The sequence below is a fragment of the Leuciscus leuciscus genome (assembly GCF_965113295.1).
Source record: "Leuciscus leuciscus genome assembly, chromosome: 4".
Classification (NCBI taxonomy): Eukaryota; Metazoa; Chordata; class Actinopteri; order Cypriniformes; family Leuciscidae; genus Leuciscus; species Leuciscus leuciscus.
This window is the reverse complement of record NC_138728.1, coordinates 1,606,725-1,631,570: the sequence shown is the minus strand read 5'-3', so window position 1 is coordinate 1,631,570 and position 24,846 is coordinate 1,606,725. Positions and strand designations below refer to the sequence as shown.

At 38.3% G+C, this 24,846-nt stretch overlaps 3 protein-coding genes across 5 annotated transcripts in view; 1 reads left to right on the top strand and 2 right to left on the bottom strand.

Annotated features, from left to right (window-relative positions):
• Window positions 1-125: 125 nt before the first annotated feature.
• fbxo7 (F-box protein 7) lies at window positions 126-9,350 on the bottom strand. 2 transcript variants are annotated; one of them, XM_082166820.1, is made up of 10 exons: window positions 9,291-9,350; window positions 8,943-9,050; window positions 8,285-8,477; window positions 6,844-7,074; window positions 5,027-5,171; window positions 3,666-3,749; window positions 2,089-2,184; window positions 1,799-1,975; window positions 1,646-1,692; window positions 126-932 (listed from the first exon to the last, which is right to left on the bottom strand). In XM_082166820.1, exons 2-10 carry the CDS (start codon window positions 9,047-9,049, stop codon window positions 633-635), a joined length of 1,380 nt encoding a protein of 459 aa, XP_082022946.1. In that variant the 5' UTR covers window position 9,050; window positions 9,291-9,350; the 3' UTR covers window positions 126-632. The 2 variants fall into 2 exon arrangements, with proteins under 2 accessions (XP_082022946.1, XP_082022947.1); XM_082166821.1 differs by lacking the exon at window positions 9,291-9,350 and adding an exon at window positions 9,179-9,199.
• A 563-nt stretch (window positions 9,351-9,913) lies between these two features.
• On the top strand, window positions 9,914-22,804 carry rtcb (RNA 2',3'-cyclic phosphate and 5'-OH ligase). The gene is made up of 12 exons (XM_082166810.1): window positions 9,914-10,093; window positions 10,263-10,341; window positions 10,738-10,805; window positions 12,886-12,985; window positions 13,229-13,385; window positions 15,002-15,158; window positions 16,219-16,378; window positions 16,921-17,096; window positions 18,201-18,389; window positions 18,961-19,071; window positions 21,123-21,242; window positions 22,379-22,804. Exons 1-12 carry the CDS (start codon window positions 10,001-10,003, stop codon window positions 22,484-22,486), a joined length of 1,518 nt encoding a protein of 505 aa, XP_082022936.1. The 5' UTR covers window positions 9,914-10,000; the 3' UTR covers window positions 22,487-22,804.
• xpot (exportin, tRNA (nuclear export receptor for tRNAs)) overlaps window positions 22,701-24,846 on the bottom strand; it is a 25,555-nt gene continuing 23,409 nt past the window's right edge. For both annotated transcript variants that reach the window (XM_082166762.1, XM_082166763.1), the window contains exon 25: window positions 22,701-24,098. In XM_082166762.1, coding sequence (XP_082022888.1) covers window positions 24,072-24,098 — 27 coding nt within the window. In that variant the 3' untranslated portion in view covers window positions 22,701-24,071. The remainder of the gene's footprint in view (window positions 24,099-24,846) is intronic.

The following is a 24,846-nucleotide window of genomic DNA, read 5'->3' as shown; positions in this document are numbered from 1 at the left end:
GCATGTTAAAGTTGTCACTTTTTGAGCAGTTTAAATGCAAATGAGCTGCTGCTCCCGGCACAGGGGGCGGAGCTTCAATAGCTCTTGTGTGTTTGCGGCTTTAATTACCTCACACAGACACACACTGAACATTTCAAAAACTTTTAGCCTTTCATGTTCAAACCGGAGTCGGACAAACATTGAGAGACTCAAGAAGAAGTGACAACATTTCTGAATGGTTAGTTGAGGAAGTTATGTAGCTTATGTGTAGTTATCTTCTAGTCATTGATTAGCATATTCTGTCATAATCTATAAATCGTGTTCAGGGGGCGGGTTTATGTAAATTTTAGGGAGGAATGTGGTGTAGTTCTTACCAGCCGTTTGTTGTAGTTCTTAACAAGCAATTTCTTAAAAGCAAATCTCTCCCTTTGCTCTGAACTCTTGAGCGTTGTAACTTTGCAGATGTTGTTTATGATCAAACAGCAACATTACACACTAACTAAAGTTAGAAAAGTCAATCAACCACCCCTTAAAATGCGTTTGCTGGTCTGAACGTCCCAGGAATGCTTTAATTGATGAAGGACAACACACACACACACACACAAAAATAATTTGATCCTCTACTTGTTTTGAAAACATAAGTCTTTAGGAGCTCAAATGAAACCTCTCCTGACGTCTGGTCGACTCCCTCCCGGACGCAGATTCCGTCGGCCAATGGGAACGCTCAATCCGGGGAGGTGACCCGGGAGTGGGCCAATGGGGTCGAAGCGTGGGCGGGGCAGAAGAACAGGTGATTGGTCGTAGTCTCCTCCGATGATGCCGGGAGGGTAGAGCGGGAGCGGAAGGGGGAGCGGGGGGGACGGGAACGGGGAAAGAGGGAAAATCGGAGGAACGTGGTGTGGATAAAAGCGGCATCTGTGTACATTCTTCTGTTTATACTTCTTTTTGTAAAGCTGAGGGCAAAGCGAAAAGTCAAGTCAGCTTTATACAATACAGAGTGTTTCAATATCATGTGTCATATCAGATATGAGACAAATTCTCTAAAGAGATGGTGTCATTATTCAGCTCAACTGTGTCAAGTTCATCAATTATGAAATGAGTTCAATTCAGCATTATCACAACAGTGTCATTATTCATCTCAAGTCAATTCAATATTGACAATAATGACGGTTCAGAAGCAGAGCTAAGGGTTTAGAAGAGCATTTATTAAAGTAATCAAATTAAGAATGTAATATTCAGTTTAGATTGTTTGGTGACTCGAGGGTCAGTGAGAAATTACTCCTTTCATAATTATATTAAAAATAAATAAACTACTAAATTTAAATTCCTCTTATCAGTTAAAAATTGTATTTTGTTGTTACATTATTACATCATAAAATCAAAAGTCTTGTATATGCATAAAAAATATGATTACTGATTTTTAACTTAAAAAAATTGATTGTGTGATAGATATTAAATAGATATTAAAAAAGCGATTAATCCTTTAATAAGCATATTAAAAATAAATAAATTTCTAAATGTAATATTGCATTGCCATTGAATTGAATGTGTTTTGATTATAATATTGCAGAACATGATCATAAGTAATTTCAGTTTTTTGATAATTAGTGAGAGCCAATGCTATAAGAGATGGTTTCTAGATATGATTGACAGATGTTTTGCTCACCTCTCTCCAGTCAGTGTCTCTCTGTTGATTTCCTGCAGAGAAACGCACTGCAAAAGCACACAACACTCGTCTCAGTTACACTTCATCTGTCTGATGTGTGTTTAGTGTTTAGTGTTACTGTGTGTGCGAGTGTGTCTGGTTAGATAGATATACCCCTAAAGTCTCTGTGCAGCAGGTGTCTCCAGAGTGAAGGATCTTGGGTAGCGACGTTCAGGTCTCGGCACACAGCCGACAGCGAGACGAGAGAGACGACGTCCAGGAGCCGTAACACACGCAACAGGAGCTCAGGAGGAAGAACAGCCAGACCGAACAGAGCCGGCAGACCCAGCGCTGCAGAACACACACACACACACACACACACACACACACACACACACACATTAAACACTCTGAACGGACACACGTTACCACACGTTTGAGCGCACTGCGAGAGGAATAATCACCCTGTCTGGCAGCGGCCATGAGCGGATACACCAGCTGATCTTTAAAGAGACGAGACAGTTTGCTTAAGTCTCTGTAGACGACGCCTGCGCTGCCGCCTGTGGAAACACACAACTTCAGCTTAAATATAAAAACATCCGTGAGCAACAAGTCTATTACCACTTTAAACTCCCCCTGTGGTGAAAATCAAGTTTTTAATGTTGTTTATACAGTACAGGCCAAAAGTTTGGACACATTACTATTTTTAATTTTTTTGAAAGAAGTTTCTTCTGCTCATCAAGCCTGCATTTATTTGATCAAAAATACAAAAAAAAAAAAATGTATATTGTGATATATTATTACAATTTAAAATAATTGGTTTTCAATTTATTATACTTTAAATGATCATTTATTTCTGTGATGCAAAGCTGGATTTTCAGGATCATTACTCCAGTCTATCACATGATCCTTTAGAAATCATTCTAATATGATGATTCATTATCAAAGTTGGAAACAGTTCTGCTGCTTAATATTTTTTCATAACCTGTGATACTTTTTAAAGGATACTTTGATGAATAAAAAGTTTTTAAAAAAGAAGAAAAAAAGAAGCAAATGTTTTAAAAATAGAAATCTTTTGTAACAGCGATATACACTACTGGTCAGTCATTTTTATTTTTTATTTTTTGAAATAAATCAATACTTTTATTCAGCAAGGATGTGTTAAATTGATAAAAAGTGATAGTAAAGAAGATTTATATTATTAGAAAATATTTTTTTATTTTGAATAAATGCAGTTCTTTTTAACCTTTTATTCATCAAATATATTAGGCAGCAGAACTGTGTCCAACACTCATAATAAATCAGAATATTAGAATGATTTCTAAAGGATCATGTGATAGACTGGAGTAATGATCCTGAAAATTCAGCTTTGCATTACAGAAATAAATGATAGTTTAAAGTATAATAAATTGAAAACCAATTATTTTAAATTGTAATAATATATCACAATATACATTTTTTTTTCTGTATTTTTGATCAAATAAATGCACGCTTGATGAGCAGAAGAAACTTCTTTCAAAAACATTAAAAATAGTAATGTGTCCAAACTTCTGGCCTGTACTGTACGTCTATGTGGTGTTTTTAATATGCTTTAAGACAAACCATGTGTAAACTCATAAGTCTGAGTATTTTCTCCTTAAAACATTTTTGACCTTGTAATGTGTAATCAAAATGTCTTTGTCCAATGTTGACAAAATATTAGGGATCTATGATATATCGGCCACCATATCGGTTATTGGCTTAATGTTATTAGCCTGATAAGAAAATCTGGCCGATATATTAAAGCCGATAAATAATGAATTATTTCCTTCAGCTGAGACGCTTCAGATGCGCACTGTTCAACATGATGGGTTTGAATTGCTTGAAATATGATTGGAGCCTGACTGTCATATAGGCTAAATAAAATGATAATGAGAACATCATTATAATTGTGTGCTTGGGAATAATACGGAAGATTCATCAGGACTTTAAGGATCAGCTTCTGTAATAATCAATACAATCAATCTTGTATTGAATAATGTTAAATGCAATATAAACGTACCAGCCCAATCAGCGGTCACATAAGCCTCTGGCTTCAGCACCAGCTTGCGGGAGTTCTCCATAGTCTTGTCCATCTTAAGAACAGCTGTTTCACAACACATAAACAACATCCTCAGCTGAGAGAAGACAGTGCTGACCAATAACAATTAGGGCTGGAACGGTTCACAAAATCCTCCGTTCGGCTCTGGTCACGGTTTTCGGTTAGATTCGGTATACATTATTAATGTTTTTTCCTTTTTAACACTTTAGAAATACCATACATCATCTTAAATCATATAGCCTTATAATCTAGCATTTACAGTATTTCAAAAATAAGTCATTCTCAAAGTCATGTGATCAGAAAACTGAAAGAATGAGGCAGCTTGATCTTAGGAATAGACACATTACTGTGACACTGATGATCATAAATTAAATCTGTGAGATTCAGATCCAGCAAGAGTGGAGATGTTGTTCATTTCAACAGGCTTTTCATTTATTTGTAATAGGGTTTAGAACTGTTGGCCTTAGACAAATTGTAGCTGAGAACAAAAACACTTATTGTCAAATTTATAAGGCTTGTCCCTGTTACACCGTGTCCTAACCAGGGGCCGGTTTCACACAGATAGACTTTGACTATGGCTTAGATATAGTAGATAGTCAGACTTCAGATAGACATCTAAATCAGACCGTTGCACAAAGCACTGAAGACTCTGACTATCTTAAGTAGGACTACACTGCAATGCATTCTGGGTAAAATAAGACACTTTACAAAACAAAAAACATGGCGGATCGAGTAAGCGCATTCAGCCGCTCAGTGCAGTTTACCCCAGCGGAAGAGATGTGTGTGTTGGAGGAATATAACAGTTACAAGGACATTTTACTTGGGAAATTTAGCGGAGAATGTAGTAACAAGAAGAAATGTTTAAATTATGAGCCATTTTCCCTTTTCTTTTGGCTGTTTGTAATGTAACTGATTGTTACTGCTGGTTGCCAAGGTAACAGAGTCTTAGACCTAAGTTAGCCTGGGGTGTCTAATGTTTTTGGTCTAAATTAAGTCAGTCTTTATTTGTGTGAAACAGTCTAACTTGCATTAGCCTAGACTATGAGCACATTTTAGACTAGTCTAACACTATAGACCGGTCTAAACTAGCTTTGTGAAACCGGCCACAGACGTGATAAAAGCTATGCCATGTTATATAAAAGCTTTTCCATGTTAATCAGAGTTTTGTCCTAACCAGCCGCGACGGCGACACGTCATGATTGTATTTTAGAAACACACCAGACCCGAACAATACACACGTGTCTCGACTCTCGAACCGTGACAAGTGAACTGAACCATTATTTTCATGAACCGTTCCACAGCCCTTATGCAGATTAACCCACCATTAATGACGAGCGTTTGGCCCATCGGCACAGACACCACTGACACCAGGCTGTTCTCCAGAAGTGGGTGGGCGTACTGAAGTCTGTACACGCCCCCTGCCGCCCGCCAGCCAATCGGCATCTCGCCTGAGTTCACATTAGAACCCTGAAAGGGAGAATAACCGATGTGAGACTTATGAGTCGTGCCGGTGATATGGCGTATGGCAGTAATAAACATGCATGGAACGGTAACACTTTACAATAAAGTTCATTAGTTAATGTATTAACTAACATGAACTAACAACGAGCAATACATTTGTTACTGTATTTATTAATCTTTGTTAATGTTAGTTAATAATAATCCAGCTGTTCATGTTCACAGTGCATTAAATAATGCTAACAAGCACAACCATTGATTTTAATAATGTATTAGTAAATGTTGAAATTAATATTAACTGAGATTAATAAATGCTGTAGAAGTAGTGTTCATTCTTAGTTCATGTTAACTAATGAACCTAATTGTAAAGTGTTACGCATGGAACTTAACATCTGCACTTCGAATTGCCGTAAATAATTATAGGTGCCTTATTATATTCATTTTTTTTATTTTTAAAACGCACATTAGCTTGTTTAAAAATACATTCAAATTGCAAATTGACTCTGACAGTAAGAGGTGTAGAAATAGCGCAGTTAACCGCTTCTCAGATTAGCGTTTCTAAATGTCATGAAGAAAAAGAGGAGGTCAAACATGTTTTCAGACAGATGACTTTTGCTTTCAACTATATGGTGTATATCCAACAACACCAAAGACTTCAACATTTCTACATTTTAATCTGGACTAAAACATGCCAGACCTGAAAAGATAAATAGATGTTGGTTGAAAATGTTCTGTTTTGTTGTTGCTATTCTTCATCTTCAATCAGTTCGAAACATCCATTTACTTTTGACATGTTTGATGTGTGTTGTTTTATTGTATTTAAATGTTAAAGGTTCTTTTTGTTATTTGACAAAAGAAGTTAAGAGGACAGCACTGAAGTTTACTTATCTTTTTAACCTGTTTTTGTAATATAATTCAATAAAAGCTACAGAAATTATCTTGATATAAGATACATCACATGCCTATTCAAAATACATTTAAAAGTGAAGTGTGTAATCTTTTGGATATTCAGATTTGTTGTGAGACTATGTGCCCCTTTCTTGTCTCTGTGAAGCCACTCCTTCTGAAAGCACACTGTGCTCTGATTGGTCGGCTGGAGCAGTATGTTGTGATTGGTCGAGCGCTTCAAGTGTGTTTGGGAAATGTCCCGCCCCTTTCCATAACCACCAGTTTAACACACTACTAACTAACTCAACCAGGCCCCGCCCCTTTATTCTGCACATTCATTATTATAATGAGGAATATTGTGACATGTTCGTTCCCGGAAGAAACTCAAGACTACAATGGAGGCGTTTCAGGAGTTCAGAAACACTGACACTGATATAGAGAAGAACTGGAGCTTTTTCATGCTCATACAGCAACATTACACACTAAAGAGAGATCGTCTTTAATTCCAGGGTTCAGAGCGAATGTGAGGTGTCAGCAGGGGTCATCATTACTTCAATGAGCTCATTGTATTTGCATTAAATTACTACATTGTTAAAATTAAAAACAAAATTAGCTAACTGTGATTTTGTATATTTACATTTCTGAAATACATAACTTAGACAGATCACACTAAATTGTAGTATAGACTCATGCACTTTCTGTAAAGCTGCTTTGAAATGATGTGTATTGTGAAAAGCGCTGTACTAATAAACGTGAATTGAACTGAACTGTATTGAATCAGGTGACCTCTGACCTGTGGAAGGAAGCCGGTCTCCAGCAGCAGTAAATGTGCCGCCAGCATCAGACAGTCTGATGTGTTTCTGCATCTCGCTGAGTCCAGGAGCCTCTCGAGCGTGTGAGGAATCACTCCCTCCTCCTCCGTCTCACAGCACAGGAGCGGTGGAGGAGCGGACACACACTCCTCGTCCTCCAGCCACTCCTCCATCACAGCATCCCTCGCACTGATGCTGTCTGTGCCACCGGCCTGAGTCAGGACACACACACACATGCACACACACACGCACACACACACGCGCACACACACACACACACATGCACACACGCACGCATACACACACACACACACACGTGCACACACGCACACACACACACACCCCCCCACACACACACACGCACGCATACACACGCACGCACACACACACGCGCACACACGCACGCACACACACACGCGCACACACACACACACATGCACACACGCACGCATACACACACACACACACACGTGCACACACGCACACACACACACACCCCCCCACACACACACACGCACGCATACACACGCACGCACACACACACGCACACACACGCACGCGCACGCACACACACGCACGCACACGCACGCACACGCACGCACACGCACGCACACGCACACACACGCACACACACACACACACACGCACACACACACACACACGCACACACACACACGCACACACATGCACACACGCACACACACGCACACACACACACACACACACACACACACACACACACACACACACACACACACACACACACACATCAGGGTGTTTGTCATTTCACTTTCTTTTCTTTGGTTGTTGCTGCTTATAAAATAATGCCAGTAATGCAGTTTTAGGGCCCTGGTAAATCGCTTTTGTTTAATTTTTCCAAAATTATGTGTTTTATATTTACATTTTTAAAATAAGAGTTCACAAATCAAAAAGGATGTCTAATCCAATCGAATGCATAAAACTTTAACAATTTAAAATGTATTAAATTGAACCATAATAGAGCCTTTTCAGAAATTCTATGTTGACTGTTTTCATTTATCTGGATTCTTTTTTAATGGTTTAATTCATTTTTAATCATTAAAAAAAATTCTAATTCATAAAACTTTAACAATTGAATAATTTACCAAAAAATGTATAAATAATAGTGCCCTATGAAATGTTTTATTTTTTAGATTTTATGATTTAATGCAACTTTATAATAATAAAAACAGTGGTAATCAAATGAATGCACAATATTTTGTGTATATTATAGTTTGTATAATGCACTAAATTCTAAATCTCGTATTAACAAACTTCAATATCTAATATTTCTATACATATATATATATATGTGTGTGTGTGTTTATGTTTGTATGGTCCTGAGATACTGTATTATTTTAATCCTCCTGTCCAACAGTGATATATTTGCGGCTGGGATCTCACCTCCTCGCTGGAGCCGGGTGTGTTTTCTGCTCCACTCGGGGTTTCTGGGGCAGTCTGTGTTTGCTGAGAGCTGCCCTGGGGCAAAATCACACTGATCATATCTCCAGAAACAACCCCAGCGGAGGACAGCGTCTGTCCCGTGTCCAAAAGCTCCTCCGTCCCGTTCAGAGACAGCCGGAACTCCACATCAGATCTGCACAGGAAGAGAAAGAGATGACAGATGTCAAGCCGTTCTGACTTTTATTCACTTCCAGATGTAATTCCTGATGTTACTAGTAGAAATCTAATTCCTGATATCAAGAATTATCATTTTAACTAGTGAAAATGTAATGGTTGATATCAGCAATTCATATCCTGGAAATGAGTAGGGATGGGCAGATGTGAAAGTGTGAACATTATATCTGTGAAATACTATCAAACCAAACTCATGTGGAAAATCCAGATAATAATAATAATAATCAGCATCAAATGTTTAGGTGTATCATTATAATTGTGTGTACATCAAGTATAAACAACAAAACAAATATGTATAGACAAGTATAAGTAAATATAATCAACAGTGACAGATGAAAAACTGAAATGTAAGCTTGGCAACTAACTGAAGCACTAAAATTACCCACTGGAAATACATAAAGACAACTAATGAAAGCTAGCTCACCCCAGCAGAGTGTCTCTGATCCGGACTCTGAGCTCGGAGAGAGTCGGTTCTGGTCCGTCCAGTTCCAGTCGCCTGGTGTCTTTGTTGATTCGGACCCGGAGCTTCATTCTAGACAGAAAACAGATCCACGAAACATGAAAACAGATCCGCAGATTCGCTTTCACTTCACAGAAACTCTCCAGAACCGCTTTTACTTTCACTAACAGCTAAACTACACAGCGATATTTCACCGTTACCTGCTGAATTTAGTTCAGTGTTCGGTGCCACTGCATATTCAAAGAGAAAAACCTCGAATTAATGTGTTAATTTAACTATTAACGAGACTGAACAAATGTAAACATCACTCACCTTTCAGATACGTCAAAGTAGCGCAGTAACTGCAGGCGAGCAGAACTGCTGAGCGAGAGACTGTCAAAATAAAAGTCCCATGCCATTAGCATTCCTTAAATAAATCTGCCAACTCATTGTCAAGTTTCATAACATTATTTGTCAATCAAATAGTCAATATGTATTTAAATGTATAAATTACAGTTTATAAATATTTATTTATAAATATATACAGCAACAAGACGGCAAAGTCGTATTTTTTTGTAATTTGATGCAAAGTTAATATAACACAAAGTATAGTGTTATATATGTAAATACATTTAAAAATATATATATAAAAAACTTAAGATATAAAACGCAGGATTTACGATACAGATGACCGTTAAAACGCGTCATCATCACTGTCAGTGAAAAGGGTCCGTTGAAAGTGTACATTTTCTGTGCTTTTCCCCGTTAGTTTAAATATAATTAAAATATATATCATTATTATTTTATTAATATACTCGTTATTTTACAGTGCTTTGTCAGCTTTATCCCATGTTCACTAAGTTTATATATTTCTCTCCATTTAATACATTAATTGCAATAACCTCGTGGAGCGTTAGGCGGCGCTGAACATCATGAACAACAAACCCGCGACAGTCCATATAAAAGCCAAGAGAAGAAGAAGTGGAAGAACCGGAGGAGCGTGTGAGGAGTGTAAAAAGTGCGTTCATTAATTTCATTTTAAAATGAGTCGCACGTATAACGATGAGCTTCAGTATCTGGATAAAGTCCACAAAAACTGCTGGCGCATTAAGAAGGGCTTCGTGCCTAATATGCAGGTAAATCACGTGTCAGAAGCGCAGACGTGTAACGTTACACTCATGATTCAGTGACGCATATAGAGAATCTCAGCATTACATCAATAACAAACTTAGTAGTACTCAGTACTTTACAGTACAGCACTTTGTGTCTGATTGAGTTAAATGTTGAATGATGTTTGATCCTCAGGTGGAGGGTATTTTCTATGTCAATGATCCACTGGAGAAGCTGATGTTTGAGGAGCTGAGAAACGCCTGTCGCGGTGGAGGTGACGTCACGACGTTTTACTGAGCCATTTGTACAAACAACATTATAACAGTAGTGTGAAGAAGTTCATTTACATAGTCCTTTTTGCCCTAAATCAAAGTTTGTAACATGGTGATTCATCTCAAAGCTGATTGGCTTAGAAATTAAATACTTCAGGAACTCAATAATCAAACACGTCTGTCAATCATAGTCATAAAACACAGCTTGTGCACAGACTCAAGGTTCATTATCATTATGTGTGGGGTCAATTATCCCAGAAATGGTACAAAATTCATGATAATGACATAACGCATTAAAGCATTGTTTTAGCCAACAGAAATTGTAATTGCTGATTTGAATAGAACATATAAACTGTGAGTCAGTATTAGTGAGAGATACTCTTGATGTGTTTTCACAGGGTTTGGGGGTTTCTTGCCTGCTATGAAGCAAATCGGAAACGTTGCCGCCCTGCCGGGAATTGTACATGTGAGTAAAATAGCAGGATTTATCATCACATGAAATGCATAACCTTGCTTTCAGCAAAAAAAAAAAACATAAATATCTCTTACATTTCAGATATGTCAAAGTAGCGCAGAAACTCGAGATTGTCAAAATAAAAGTCCCTAGCACAACAAATATCATAAATATGACAATTACTAATTTTGAAGTTTTACAACTTATTTGTCAAACAATCAATCAATAACTATCATTTATAAATATCTACTATATAAAGCCACTACTTTGCCTTTCAAAAGGTGTTTAACTGTAGTAGGTCAATTGTATTAATTACCAAAATGGGGGTGCATTTGAACAGATGGGTCGTTGACCAACAGCATGGATGTTTTTTACTTAAGTGTCACCGGCCCACCAGGGGGCCCAAATCCATTACATATTTAAAACAGTAATATCCTAAATCAATCTTAACAAACTATATATCATTTGAAAGATTTGGTGACATATCTTCAAAATAAATTAGAGTCGTAATTTATCAATTTGCAACAAGAATATTTTCATACTCCTAAAGCTGTCGCCAGTGGCTGGCGTTGCGGTCGCTAGTGGGCGTTCCCACTACTGGTTGCCTAGTAATGTTTGTGAGTGACGGATGTTACTCCATGCTGTAGACAACAAATCTGTTTTCTTGCCACTACAAGCTAACATTTTGGAAGGAAAAGTCTAAATATAAATGGAATCAGTACATAAAATGCATAATATTAAAGATGAATGAGAAACAGCGAGTGCTCTTTGCTATCGCGGCTGTTTAACTGCAGCAAATGGGCAAATACTGGTCTTTCTGAGTTCACGAAACCATTGAGGCTCGGAGTCGTACCACTGTATGTACACGGAGACATATCATAAATTATTGGACAGTTTCTGACTGCTAAAATAAACTTCTCATTCATCTTGCCTCGGTCGGACTCGGCACTGAAGAGTGACGGATCACGCGCGCCCTACTGACTTAACTCCTATTGGTTGTCGCTCCCGAAAGTTACTCTTCATTTGCATAAAGTTGAACAGATCTCAACTGTGTCGCGTCGCTGGACACGCCCCATCCAGTCTCCAACGGTCACTGTCGCCGGAAATCGCCCGCTCCCCATTGAAATCAATGGTATCGTGTCGCTTGTAGTGTGAACGGGGCTTAAGGCGTGTTCAGACCTTTATTTTGAAATAGTAATGAACATGAAAAATCATGAAAGAATGGTAGAAACCTCAGTTTGTTTTCATGCCAAGAATTCAAAAGATAACTTCCATTATTTTTTTGAAAAAAAGGTCTGAAAATGTTTTAAATATAAAGAAAAAACAATAGATTCACCATTTGTGATGTGGCAGCGAGCTATAGGGCACATACGTGTTCTTTTTGTGTGTTTATTAGAGGTTGAATTCATATAAAAATCTGCCAAACTTCCCATACTACTTCTGAATAGGATGTCTACTTCATAAATTGTATGAAAATTTTGGAAATGTATGGTTCAGATCACTCAAACCACATATGGAAATGGAGGCGCCCTTATATGGGCAGTAATGGAGTCTGGTTGTCACCTAGTGGAAGCGTCCGGTACTGCGCCCAAACAAAATCTCACTGAAAGCTCATTTTTTGAGATATCAACCTAAAATTTGAAACACAGCTTGTTCAGATTTTTGGCTTTCATTTTCTTGCAGTTTTAGAGTTCATCATGTTTTGAAAATATATATTTTCTATAAAATATGAATAATTAAATTTATTTAAATACATTTTCATAAACTAAAACTTCTATAACTTTTGATCTGTTTCACTTTCTTAATCTATTTCACTTCAAATGTCTTCTTTAAAACAAGACCAATCTTGCATCTATATTCCAAAGCATTCGGAAAGTGAATTTTCATGTCTATTCAAAAAAAGGGGGGTGACACTTAAAGGGTTAACATCAGGATTTTAGATAAAAATGTTGGTGCATAAGTGAAAGTATACATTTAAGTTTTTTCCCCCATCATTTTAAATAATATAATTTAGCAGTGCTTTGTCAGCTCAGTCTGTCCACTGCTCCATATATCACTGCTCACGGTTTCCTGGTTCACATGTGTTTTGCAGCGGTCTATCGGCTTACCCGACGTCCACTCGGGATACGGGTTTGCTATCGGAAACATGGCTGCGTTTGACATGTCAAACCCGGATGCTGTGGTCTCTCCCGGTACGTAATGGATCCGCCTCATCCTTATTCAAGCTCAGTTTTATATACACACATCTAAATATCTGAAAGTAAAACTTAAGTTCTGTGTATTTCACGATGAGTTTCTTTCTTATAAAAATGCCCCTAAAACCTTTTTGCTACAATAGAAGAATATGACTTGAATTTATTTTCTACAAGATTTGAAATGAACTTTCTGCATTTAAGTTGAACTGACTCATGGTGTGTGTGTGTGTGTGTGTGCAGGTGGAGTGGGGTTTGACATTAACTGTGGCGTGCGACTCCTGCGAACGAACCTGGATGAGTGTGACGTGCAGCCGGTGAAGGAGCAGCTGGCCCAGTCCATGTTTGACCACATTCCCGTCGGAGTCGGATCCAAGGGCGTCATTCCGATGGGTGCAAAGTAAACACTATCATTCCCACTACACTAGCTCAAGACAGCTGTCATCTTTATCTGGTTTATATGTTCTGAACTTACTTGGCAACAGTCAAGCATCCAATTTAGGGCTGGGAATCGATTAAAACAAATTAACTAATTAATTGCACAATTTGCTGTAATTAATTGCATTTCCCCCAAGCTTGTAATCATCAATATTTAAACTTAGAATCACCTAATTAAATCAAACAACACAGGAAAAAAAAGGAACAGAAAATAGCCCTATATTAAAATAATATTAAACATCAATATATTATTATTTTTTCAATAATCAATCAACAATCAATTTAACAGATTTTTATCTTTTTTATTTGTACTAATTATCAAAATAAAATATAGTCCTACAAAGCTATTATGACCAGAGCATGTGATCAGAGCAGGTGATGTTACCATTGTTGCCCAGCATGGCTATACCAGCTCAGCAAACAGAAGTCAACTACTGAGAAATGTCACCTTATTTGAGCGGACTTTGCTTTTCCAGTGCGTGATCGGTCCATGACTGGAGCGTTTGGGCCGTTAACGACAGAGCAGAACACGCAGCGCAAACACGGAGCAGAACATTGAGTAGAGAGCGCAGCACACACACACACACACACACACACACACACACACACACACACACACACAGAACGGAGAGCACGGCTCACACACGGAGCGGAAAAAAATGAATCGCAAAGATGAACGCGTTAATTCCCCAGCCCTAATCCAAATGTTTAATGCTTTAAATAAAATGGGGTAAAAATTAGAGATGCGTGATATATCGGCCAGCATGTCGATATCGGCGGATATATGTTCATTTTCGATGTTATCGTAATCGTCCCGATAAGAAAATTTGGCCTAGCTGAATTTTTTATTTCCTTCAGCTGAGACGCTTCAGATGTTCAACATGATGGTTTTGAATTGCTTGAAATATGATTGGAATCAAAAAGGAAATTACAGTGAAGTGCAACATGTGCTAATGACTTACTTTTCTTACACTCAAACATGAACTTTTTCAGTCGCATGTCATTCACTACCATTCAGGTCTGTCATATCGGCTACATAAAATTATAATGAGAACTTAGTTATAATTGTGTGCTTGGGACATGGATTTTGTTTTTGTAATCAGGCTCTCAAAAATTATATAAAAATTTGGACTTAGATTTATTGGTTATCGGTATTGGCCAGAATTTTAACATCTCTGCATCCCTAGTAATAATGTAGTTTCTCAATGAGGAATATATACACTCCTAATACATAATCCTAATTATGTTAATACATCTTAAAGGTTTAACTCCTTTAATCGTGTGTATGTATGTGCTTCATGACTAGAGAAATCAGAAATATGAGATTTTTCAAGTGAAACCCCCAAAATGCAGAAGTTTGATCTGTAGTTTTGATAAAAGTCCTGGAGCTGCTAAAATTCCGCCGGATGATGCAAAAAGATGCGTTTATGCTGTCAGATTAAAAAAAAGAAAAGAAAAAAAGTTAAACAGAGATAAGAAATTCCAATTCAAATAGTTTATAAATACTAAAATAAGTGTCTCACACTCAGGACATGTAAAACTAGCTCTAAGTAAGTGTGTGTATGTGTGTGTGTGTAGAGATCTGGAGGAGGCTCTAGAGATGGGTGTTGATTGGTCGCTGAGGGAGGGATACGCCTGGGCCGAGGATAAGGAACATTGTGAGGAATATGGCCGAATGCTGCAGGCCGATCCCAACAAAGTCTCGTCCAAAGCCAAGAAGAGAGGACTGCCACAGGTACACACACACACACACACACTTACAAAAACTGCAGTGAAACATTCATATCAGACTCGCTGCTTGTGTGATTTACGGTTGTATAAAGTAGCAAACAAATGAAAATATTTGGCCAAAAAAAGGAAATTTAAACTGTTTTGGAGAGCAGAAGTCATTGACAGAAACATGTGATCGCTGGATCAGGTTTCGGCTGAGGAGAGACAGCTTGTTAATGTCACCAGGGTTTGAAATGAACACCCAGGTAAAAATCAACAGTGGCGTCTAACGCTGTCAAATCACGAGCCACTTTGGCGTGTTACTTGTGTTTACTCACTTTGCTGGGAAAGTTTGTGCAAGACAAATCTGTGCAAATACTCATGAGTCATCATGATATATTAAATACAGTGTATTGCACAGAATCTGCTCATATCTGGCTTTACTTGAACACACACGTCACTACACAACACACAACGGTGCGCTTGATCATTTGCATTGAAGCAAAAGCGAAGATTAAAAAGCATTTGGTGAACAGAAAACACATTATTTCCCTTTTTTTTTTTATGTTCTTTGTACTGTATTAATCTGTCCTCCTAAAACACATTTGATGTAAGCTATGATGTAGTTAATCTGTTTTTGGTGGCTAGCAGAAGTTCTGAATGGCCGGTAACTTAAATTTAGTTGCCAAATTGGCCTGGGAGTGAAAAAGTGAATTTCAAACCCTGAATGTCACGTAACGTTTCATTTACTTCAGGAGAGCCAATCAAGATCTATAAACTAGAACAGAATAACACTATAAAACATTCATTATATTTGTACTTAACCTGTTGTCTTCATTATTTAATTTACGTTTGAATAAATCTAAACGTTATTACAACTGCACCATTTAAATGTTTATTTCAACTACGAGTTGGAGTAGAAACATCATTAAGAAGTTGATATAAAATCTGCCTTATAAAGCATATTTAAATGTTTCTGTATTATCTTGCTTCATTAATTGATTATTAAATGTGTTTTGGTTTTTGCCTAAATGAAGACTGGGTGCAGCACGAGTGTAAGGTCTTGTTCTCTTGCTGTGGTGTAGTTGGGGACGTTGGGTGCAGGGAATCACTACGCCGAGATTCAGGTGGTGGACGAGATCTATAATGATTACGCTGCGAAGAAGATGGGCATCGACCACAAGGGGCAGGTGTGTGTGATGATCCACAGCGGCAGTCGAGGCCTCGGCCACCAGGTGGCGACAGGTGAGCATCAACTGATCTGTGACTGAATTCAAAGAGGCCATATAATGCTCTCACATACTCTCGTTTTCAGGCTCTACTAGAACAGGTTTTCCTGCTTGAATGTTGATTATTTTCCTCATATTCTCCATTGTTGCGTCTCCTCTCTTCCCAGTCTGTCAGAAACGCTCTGTTTACTTCCTGTCTCTATGAAGCCCCTCCTTCTGAAAAGCACACTGTGCTCTGATTGGTCGGCTGGATCAATGTGTTGTGATTGGTCGAGCGCTTCGAGTGTGTTTGGGAAATGTCCCGCCCCTTAACCATAACCACCAGTTTAACACTACTAACTAACTCAACAAGGCCCCGCCCCTTTATTTCCCACCCTTCTATTGGTGGATCTCATGTGATTGACAGGTTGCCCCGCCCTCATCATCAGAGAAGAGAAGAGTCGCTGCAAGATCGAGTGGACGTTATTTGGAAGTGTTTTGACAATTCAGAGCCACCGAACGACGAATACGAAAAAACGCGAAGGCCCTTAACGTAGTAATTATTTTTGTCACGTTTAGATGCTCTGGTGGCCATGGAGAAGGCGATGAAGCGAGATCAGATCGTGGTGAACGACCGTCAGCTGGCCTGCGCTCGCATCTCGTCTCCCGAGGGTCAGGACTATCTGAAGGGCATGGCGGCCGCCGGGAACTACGCCTGGGTCAACCGATCCTCCATGACCTTCCTCACCCGACAGGTCAGCTCAAACACTCCTCAGAACAACAAGTCTTAAAGGTGCAGTGTGTGATTTTAGCGGCATCTAGTGGTGAGGTTTCAAATTGCAACCGACAGAAGTTACGGTGGCGACAGGAAGTGATGTCATCGTTTGAGACAACACAGAAAAGCCAGTTGAGCAACGGTTCATTATGTAAGGTCTTTATGCACCACTGAAAACATAGTTATGTATATGATATTGCATTTCTGTCAACAGATCCTCCTAAATATGACACTCTGCACCTTTAAAGAGAGAGTTCACACAAATTTAATTGTCATTTACTCCCTCATGTCGTAATCGTCGAAACACATATGAAGATATTTTAATGAAATCTGAGAGATTTCTGTCCCTCCATTGAAAGTCTATTCACCCAGAACTCTCAAAACGTTCATACATGGAAAATGTTTGAGTTCTCAATGTGTGTTTGTTGATCGAAGTTTGTGAATAAAAGCCTAAATTCAATCTGTTCATCATATAAAGTGATCGGGGCTCTTTTAAAATATGGACTGAACCACTAAATTCATATGGATTAGTTTAACTCTCGCTTTATGAACTTTTAGAAGCATCATTTGTTTAAAGTCCCCCTGTAGTCGATCATTTTATCCCCTAAAACTCTTCTTTGATCACATTTAAACGTTTTTTCCTTGAAGAAAAATTCGTCATGCCTTAAAATATCTTGACACTAACTCGACACCCTCGCCTCATTAGTATGCGCAGTTCTATGAATATGCAAATGAGCCCCGCCTCCACTCACTCACTCAGCTCAGAGATCCACTGGTTGACGATCACACGTTGATCTGATTGGTTACAAGGTAGTTTGTGACGTCAGACACACCAGCGATTTCAAAGCAATGCTGTCGACTTATGAATTTACACATGGTTTGTCTTAAAGCGTATTAAAAACACCACATAGACATATAAACAACATTAAACGCTGGATTTACACCACAGGGGGACTTTAACTTTTGGTAGTGTTACTATTGCATTGTGGGATACTTGCATACAGGACATCAGCATAATGTGCCGTTCTGAAGCACGTGTCACAGGTTTTGCTGTTGAACGTGTCCGTACTGACCTTCACTGCAGGCGTTCTCTAAAGTCTTCACCACGACACCGGACGACCTGGACATGCACGTCATCTACGACGTCTCGCACAACATCGCCAAGGTGGAAGAGCACATGGTGGACGGCAAACAGAAGACGCTTCTCGTGCACCGGAAGGGCTCGACACGGGCGTTTCCCCCACACCATCCGCTCATACCCGTCGACTATCAGGTGACTGAGCAAACCTTCATCCAGACTCCTTCAACATTTCTCACATTATCAGTTTATTCGCTATAGTTTAGAAAATGGTACTAAAATATGAGCAGAACTCAGTTGATATTTGACTGGTTTTGTCCGTCCTTCTGTTAGACTGTCTCACACATGAATTATGTTGAATATCTGTCAGCTGTTAAATTTAACTACACAATTAGATAATACCAGTTTAGCTCAACCAATCACCAAGCAATGCTTCATTTAGTTCAGTCTGTGTGTAAAAAGAGCATTAGCAATTAAAGAAAACACACGTCAGCAAAACATAATTTATAAATTTTTATAATATTTACTGGTAGTCACTGTATGAATTTTTGGGTATAATGTCACAGTTTACTTTATTTTGCTCTCCTCACATAAATGAACTATAATGTCCTGGACACACTAGTAAAAAAATAAAAATTAATTATATTATATATTTTTGGTTTGAATATGAACCAAATCAAACATGAAATCAATGAATTATTTTTATTTTTCAATTCTTCTTACTTGTGAATGTGCAAGACCATCTTCCTAATGTTTTGTCCTCCAGCTGACGGGCCAGCCGGTTCTGATCGGGGGAACCATGGGCACCTGCAGTTACGTGCTGACGGGCACAGAGCAGGGCATGACCGAGACGTTCGGCACCACGTGTCACGGAGCGGTGAGTGACCTGAGGAGTGTGTACAGGGTTCCCACACCTCGGTTAACTTCAAATTCAAGGACCTTTCAAGGACTTTCCAGGTCCAATACCCTCAAATTCAAGGACTTAATGTGGGGACACATTTGTTGTGTCCAACAACAAACGATGAGGTACCATGGTAGTTTCATGCGCGTGTGAACGTCATGGCAACACCCCCCCCCCCCCCCCCCCCCCCCCCCCTCTCGTAAGAATTTTTTTTACATTTTAAAGATAAATTCATTAATATGGTGCACTTTGAGTCACCCAAATCCACTGTTAAAAATAAATAATCCACCCGCAAAACCGCCCATATTCTTTGATTTAGATATCTGCATCTGATCATCACATTACAATTATTCAAATTAGTGTTAAGCATGATAATATGGTAACATATCACACTGAAGTAGGCTAATTATAATTAACATTTATTTAAAATAAAAGTTCTTCTTTTGGCAAAATTACATAATTCCTTAATAGCCTAAACAGAGGCTTTACTCCCTTCAAGCTTAAGTTGTCAATGTTTCATTACATCACTGTTTGAAAACACAAATTTTTTTGTACCTTTTATAAAGGGCATTTTCCCCCTAATTTTATTATGTATGCTCCATCTTTCATTTCAAATTCTTAAATTTGATCAATATATTCAATTAAAATAAGACACTAGGCTGTTACCAATCAAATTAAATAATTTACATTGAAAAATTATAACTGTATTAAATTAGATTATTTTAAATATTTTTGAATATACAAATAAGGAATGTTGATAAGAATGATACTTTATGAAACTAAACCGCCAGCGGCAGGCGACTGTCTTAATGAGCGAGTCATTGAGTCATTCATTCAAACGATTCGTTCAAACGGCTGATTTATTCAGAATGAGGCAGTTTAAGAATGGGTAATTGAATCTTTGACTCAACCGATTCGTTCAAAACGCTGAATCATTCAGTAATGCAACAAGTGTTGCTGTGAGATGCGCTATGGTTCTGCTGTGATCTTTGTTTGGAACTATTTTCGCTGCTGAAACAGAACTAAAACAGTCTAAAATGTAAGTTACTTAATTTTAACTATTTGTTTATTGAACTTATGAAATCAGTCTCGGTTTCAGCTATCAATCACCACTTACATTAAATGAAATAAAACAGAATCATCCTCACGTTTTCGGTGATTCTCTAGTTATTTTTTATTGTCGAGAGCCGGAGGCGGCACGAAATTTGACGGAGGCGGCCGCCTCATAATTCTCTATGCAGGAAAAACCCTGATAACGTAATGCGTAAATGCGCTTAACTAGTGTAAATCAAGCAAGCTAGTATGCATAGGCCATGGAGTGTTGGCGAAATAACACATTAGGGGACCGGAGTGAATATGGAATTTTTCCTGAAAACTTATTTCACAAAATAAATGCAAGCACTTTCAAGGACCTGTCTCTATGTATGTTTATTTTCAAAAACTTTCCAGGGCCTTGAAATTTTTTTTTCAGATTCACAAACTTTCAAGGACCCGTGGGAACCCTGTGTGTAGCAGCGAGTCTAACACTAGCTTACGTGTCAAGTCTCTGACATGCACCCATGCTATACTTTCTAAATGTCATAATCATGTTAACAAACAAGTATTCATTACTTCAATGAGCTCACTGTTTCTGCATTCAATTATTACATTAATCAATTTTTAGCTAACTGTGATTTTGTATATGTACACATTTCTGAAATGCATATTTAGCTCTGACAGACTGTAAATTGTAATATGGACTCATGCATTTTCTGTAAAGCTGCTTTGAAATGTGTATTGTGAAGAGCGCTATACAAATAAACGTGAATTGAATGGTTTCACAGCAGCTTTACAGTGATAACAGGAGATTACAGTGACAGAGTGTTTAGGCTTTACAGCAGATCTAGAATAAAGTTATTGTCCAGATAAAGTTAGTTTTGATTGATTCACTTGCGTTGTAGAGATCATTAGTGATTAACTTGGGGCCGCTAACTCTCTGATGTGTGTGTGTGTGTGTGTGTGTGTGTGTGTGTGTGTGAACGCTGTAGGGTCGAGCTCTATCCAGAGCCAAATCCAGACGCAACATAGACTTCCAGGACGTTCTGGATAAACTGGCAGACATGGGCATCGCCATCAGAGTCGCGTCACCAAAGCTGGTGATGGAGGAGGTGAGACCGTTCAACTCTCATTGCAAATTTTTTTTTTTTTATTATTTAAATTAAGGATCCAAAACCACAGAAAAAAAAAAGTATGTTTTATTAAATTATACTTTATGTATTTCCGCCATGTCAGCAATAAGGCTATTTTCATAGCGAAAACAGAATAAACAATTCATACGATTAAAAAACAACAACTATAAGACATTTCAGGTTATTACAAGATAGATATTCTAATACATTCAGGTGATACTTTCTTTTAAATGCATCGGTTGCATTATATTTTATTTAATTATACCACAAAATGGTCACAAATAATTTGTTTAACTGTTAACTATCACTTATTAGTAGATTTCTAAGTTTACTCCAAAGAGCAGAAAGTTGTTTTATTTCTTTTTTAGATTTGTATGATATTTTTCTTTTTTTTAAATCACAAAAATGCATTGAATAATTATATATATATTAAGTTTCTTTGATTTTAACTGTTAAGCTTGTTGAATAGCGTTAAATCTGCCGTTTGCTTTTTATATTTGATGAAACGATTTATATTTTTTTCAATAATCATCCAAGAATAAAATGCATGGAATATATTTATGCTATTAAATTCAACTTGTTTTGTGACCTAAATGGGAACAAATGTATTTATCTTTGTAATTCCAGTTTTGTTTAACTGTTAAAGCTTAACTCTTATTAGTAGACCCGGGATTGAAGAACTGATCCAGTAGAATAGACGTTAAATTGGAAGTTTCATCTGTTTCTTTTTTATTAATTTTTTTTAAAGGGGTCCTGACATGAGAAATCAAATTTGCCTTTATCATTTGAAATATAAGAGGTCTTGGTACCATTAAAACATCCACATTATAAACAGCAAGTAAATGATTTCATGATGCTTCATCTGTAAATAGTTTTTTTCCAGAGGGTCAGAATGAAGATTGAAAATAACATGTTTTCTGGTGCAAAAAATTTTTTAACATTAGAAGTGAACCTCAAGGAACATATTAAAATTAAAAATCCATGTCATGACCTCTTTAATCAACTAATTTGTAAGCTTCCAAAAAAGCTGAAAGAAATGTAGGCAGAATAGCCGTTTGAAATCATTAAGTCTCAATGCACGCTTTTAACACACGTGTTGTTGTCTTGCACATCAGGCTCCTGAATCCTACAAGAACGTCACAGATGTGGTGAACACGTGCCATGACGCCGGCATCAGTAGAAAGGCCATCAAGCTCCGACCCATCGCTGTGATTAAAGGTTAAAGCGTCGTGACGAAGGTGGAGAAAGACCCTAAATCCTGAATGCAATCAGGATTAAAGACTGAAGATTGATTTCTGCACTTATGAGGGTGGAGCGGCTCACGGCAGTGCTAGTTTGGTTTGGTTTAGGGGTAAAGGTTTTCACTTCGAGCTGATCATTAACGTCAGAATCAGCACGTTCACGTTGGTCAGAATCAACTACAGCTGGAGATCAAACTGAGATTAGTAAATACTTTATTGGTCATGACAAAAGATCCACAAAAGGGAGTGAGAGGGGCGTGTCCCAGCATATCAAAAATAAATCAAGTTTACACAAGTCTACCTTTTACGTCTTTCTCTCCTCTTATTTGGCATAAACACAGTGGGCTTGACGAGCAGGACTGAGTAACGGGTGTGTGCTGGGTAAATCACAGCAAGTCTGAAGCAAAGACTCATGGGTTATGAGAGAAACAGTCAGTCTAATACATTTCAGTTTATGGGAAAGTGCTTCATCCATTTATATTGGGATACCTTTTTCCCCATCATGATTCTCAAGTGTGATTTAAGTTGAATCGGCCCGAACTTTCCATGTGTCCGTATCTGAAGTGAGATCCAGGGATGAGAGGGTTAATACATGTGCAGTGTCTCACAAAATCAAACACAGATTGTCATTCTAACAGAAGAGACTCTGATGAGTTTAAATTCTCCAACAAAATGATTGCTAGCAGCGTAACCCAACCGAGACGTTCGCACTGCAGATCCGGGGATCAAACCACCTCGTGCTATTTTCACAGTCAGTAACATTTTACACGTATTGCATATTTCAAACGGGCTTAAACGACAGCGAATCGCAAGACTGTGACGGAGCCGATAAACATTTAGTGTTGAGTTTGTTCTGAAGTGATATGCAGTTACAGTACAGCTCTGATGGGAATGACACAGTACATGTTATTTATGGGAAAACTGGGGGATTGCTGATAAATTAGCAGTTTATTAAACTTGCAAAGACCTAAAATGATTTGCCAGGTTGAGCCCACATCAAGAGCACTTCCATTTGTTAACCTCGTCACGTCAAACTAAAACCTACGCTTCATTTCTGGAAGTAAAAAACAAAAAATTAAATTAAATCTGCCCTTCTTAAGCTGAAAGTCGAGAAAGATCCGGATTTCTCGAGCGCACACAAAAAAATAAACATTTCATTAAATTCATTCTAGTAATTTTCTGTAACATTTAAGTCATATTTCCAAACAATTAGCATATTTCAATGGAAAAGCATTAAACTCGTGACTTTCCCTTGAAATTCTGTCCAGGACTGAAGCCCCGCCCACCCTCACAAACCCCACCTACTCTCCGTCTCGTCCAATCGCAGACCAAGTCCAGGTGGCTGAACCTCCAATGGAGAGCACAACTCTTGATTGGGCCAAGGTCAGTGTGGGGGCGTGGTCACTGTCACGTGACAGCCAATCCCTACGTGACTCCATGTCCGTGGGTGTGGTTAAGCTTCTTTAAGTGCAAAAGTAGCTCCTATGCTAAGCTCTGTCGTTATGGTGGTTCTGTAAGTGGCGTCGACTGCCGAGCCCCTGAAACGCTCCGCTTGACAATTCCAGTTTTAAAGTTTGGCCTGCTGGAAGAAAACCTACACACACACACACAGGAAACAGCATGTTAAAGCAGTCACATCTAACATTTAATGATCTCTGAAAACAACATTAACTAAGGTCCTTTCACACTGGACGCACAAATAATTCGCGCGAGGGTTTTATTTTTTGATCAGCTGTTTGTGTAATGAGTGCTTCCTTTTTTACTTTTGCTGCGACAGAAAAGGCTTCAGCCAATCACAAACTACAAGGAAAACGATTTGAAAGACAATGTGTGGCGTAGCATTGCCAACCAACTCGGTTATCAGGACTGTGAGTATGTAGTGCGATTTGTTTTAGTCATTGTATAGTCCTGTGCTGTGTTAAGCTAGCAGGCTAAACTACATTTGGGATAGAAAGCTAACACTATTATTGTCAAAGATGTAGTGAGACTATTTAGGGCTGCTTTTAGTACACTATACATTCTTTGTGTGATATCTACAGTTTCTAGTCAAATGATTGTAACTTGTTACTTCGTGTGTTGCATGTGATGTGTATTGACATTACAAAACGCACTGTTTAGTTGAAGACGCAAAAAACTGTGGGAAACCCTCAGGGACACCTGTGTGAGGAAGAGGAGAGAGGAAAAGGAAACTAAAAGTGGACATTAGCTTTAGCATACTCCCCCTCAGACTCTGTTGTTTAAGACTAGTGCACCCAAAACCTTCCTTTCTGTCTTTGAAAGAAAATGAAAAGCTCGTCTTCACTGCCCTATGATGATGATGATGAAGAGTCCGTGTTTTCTCA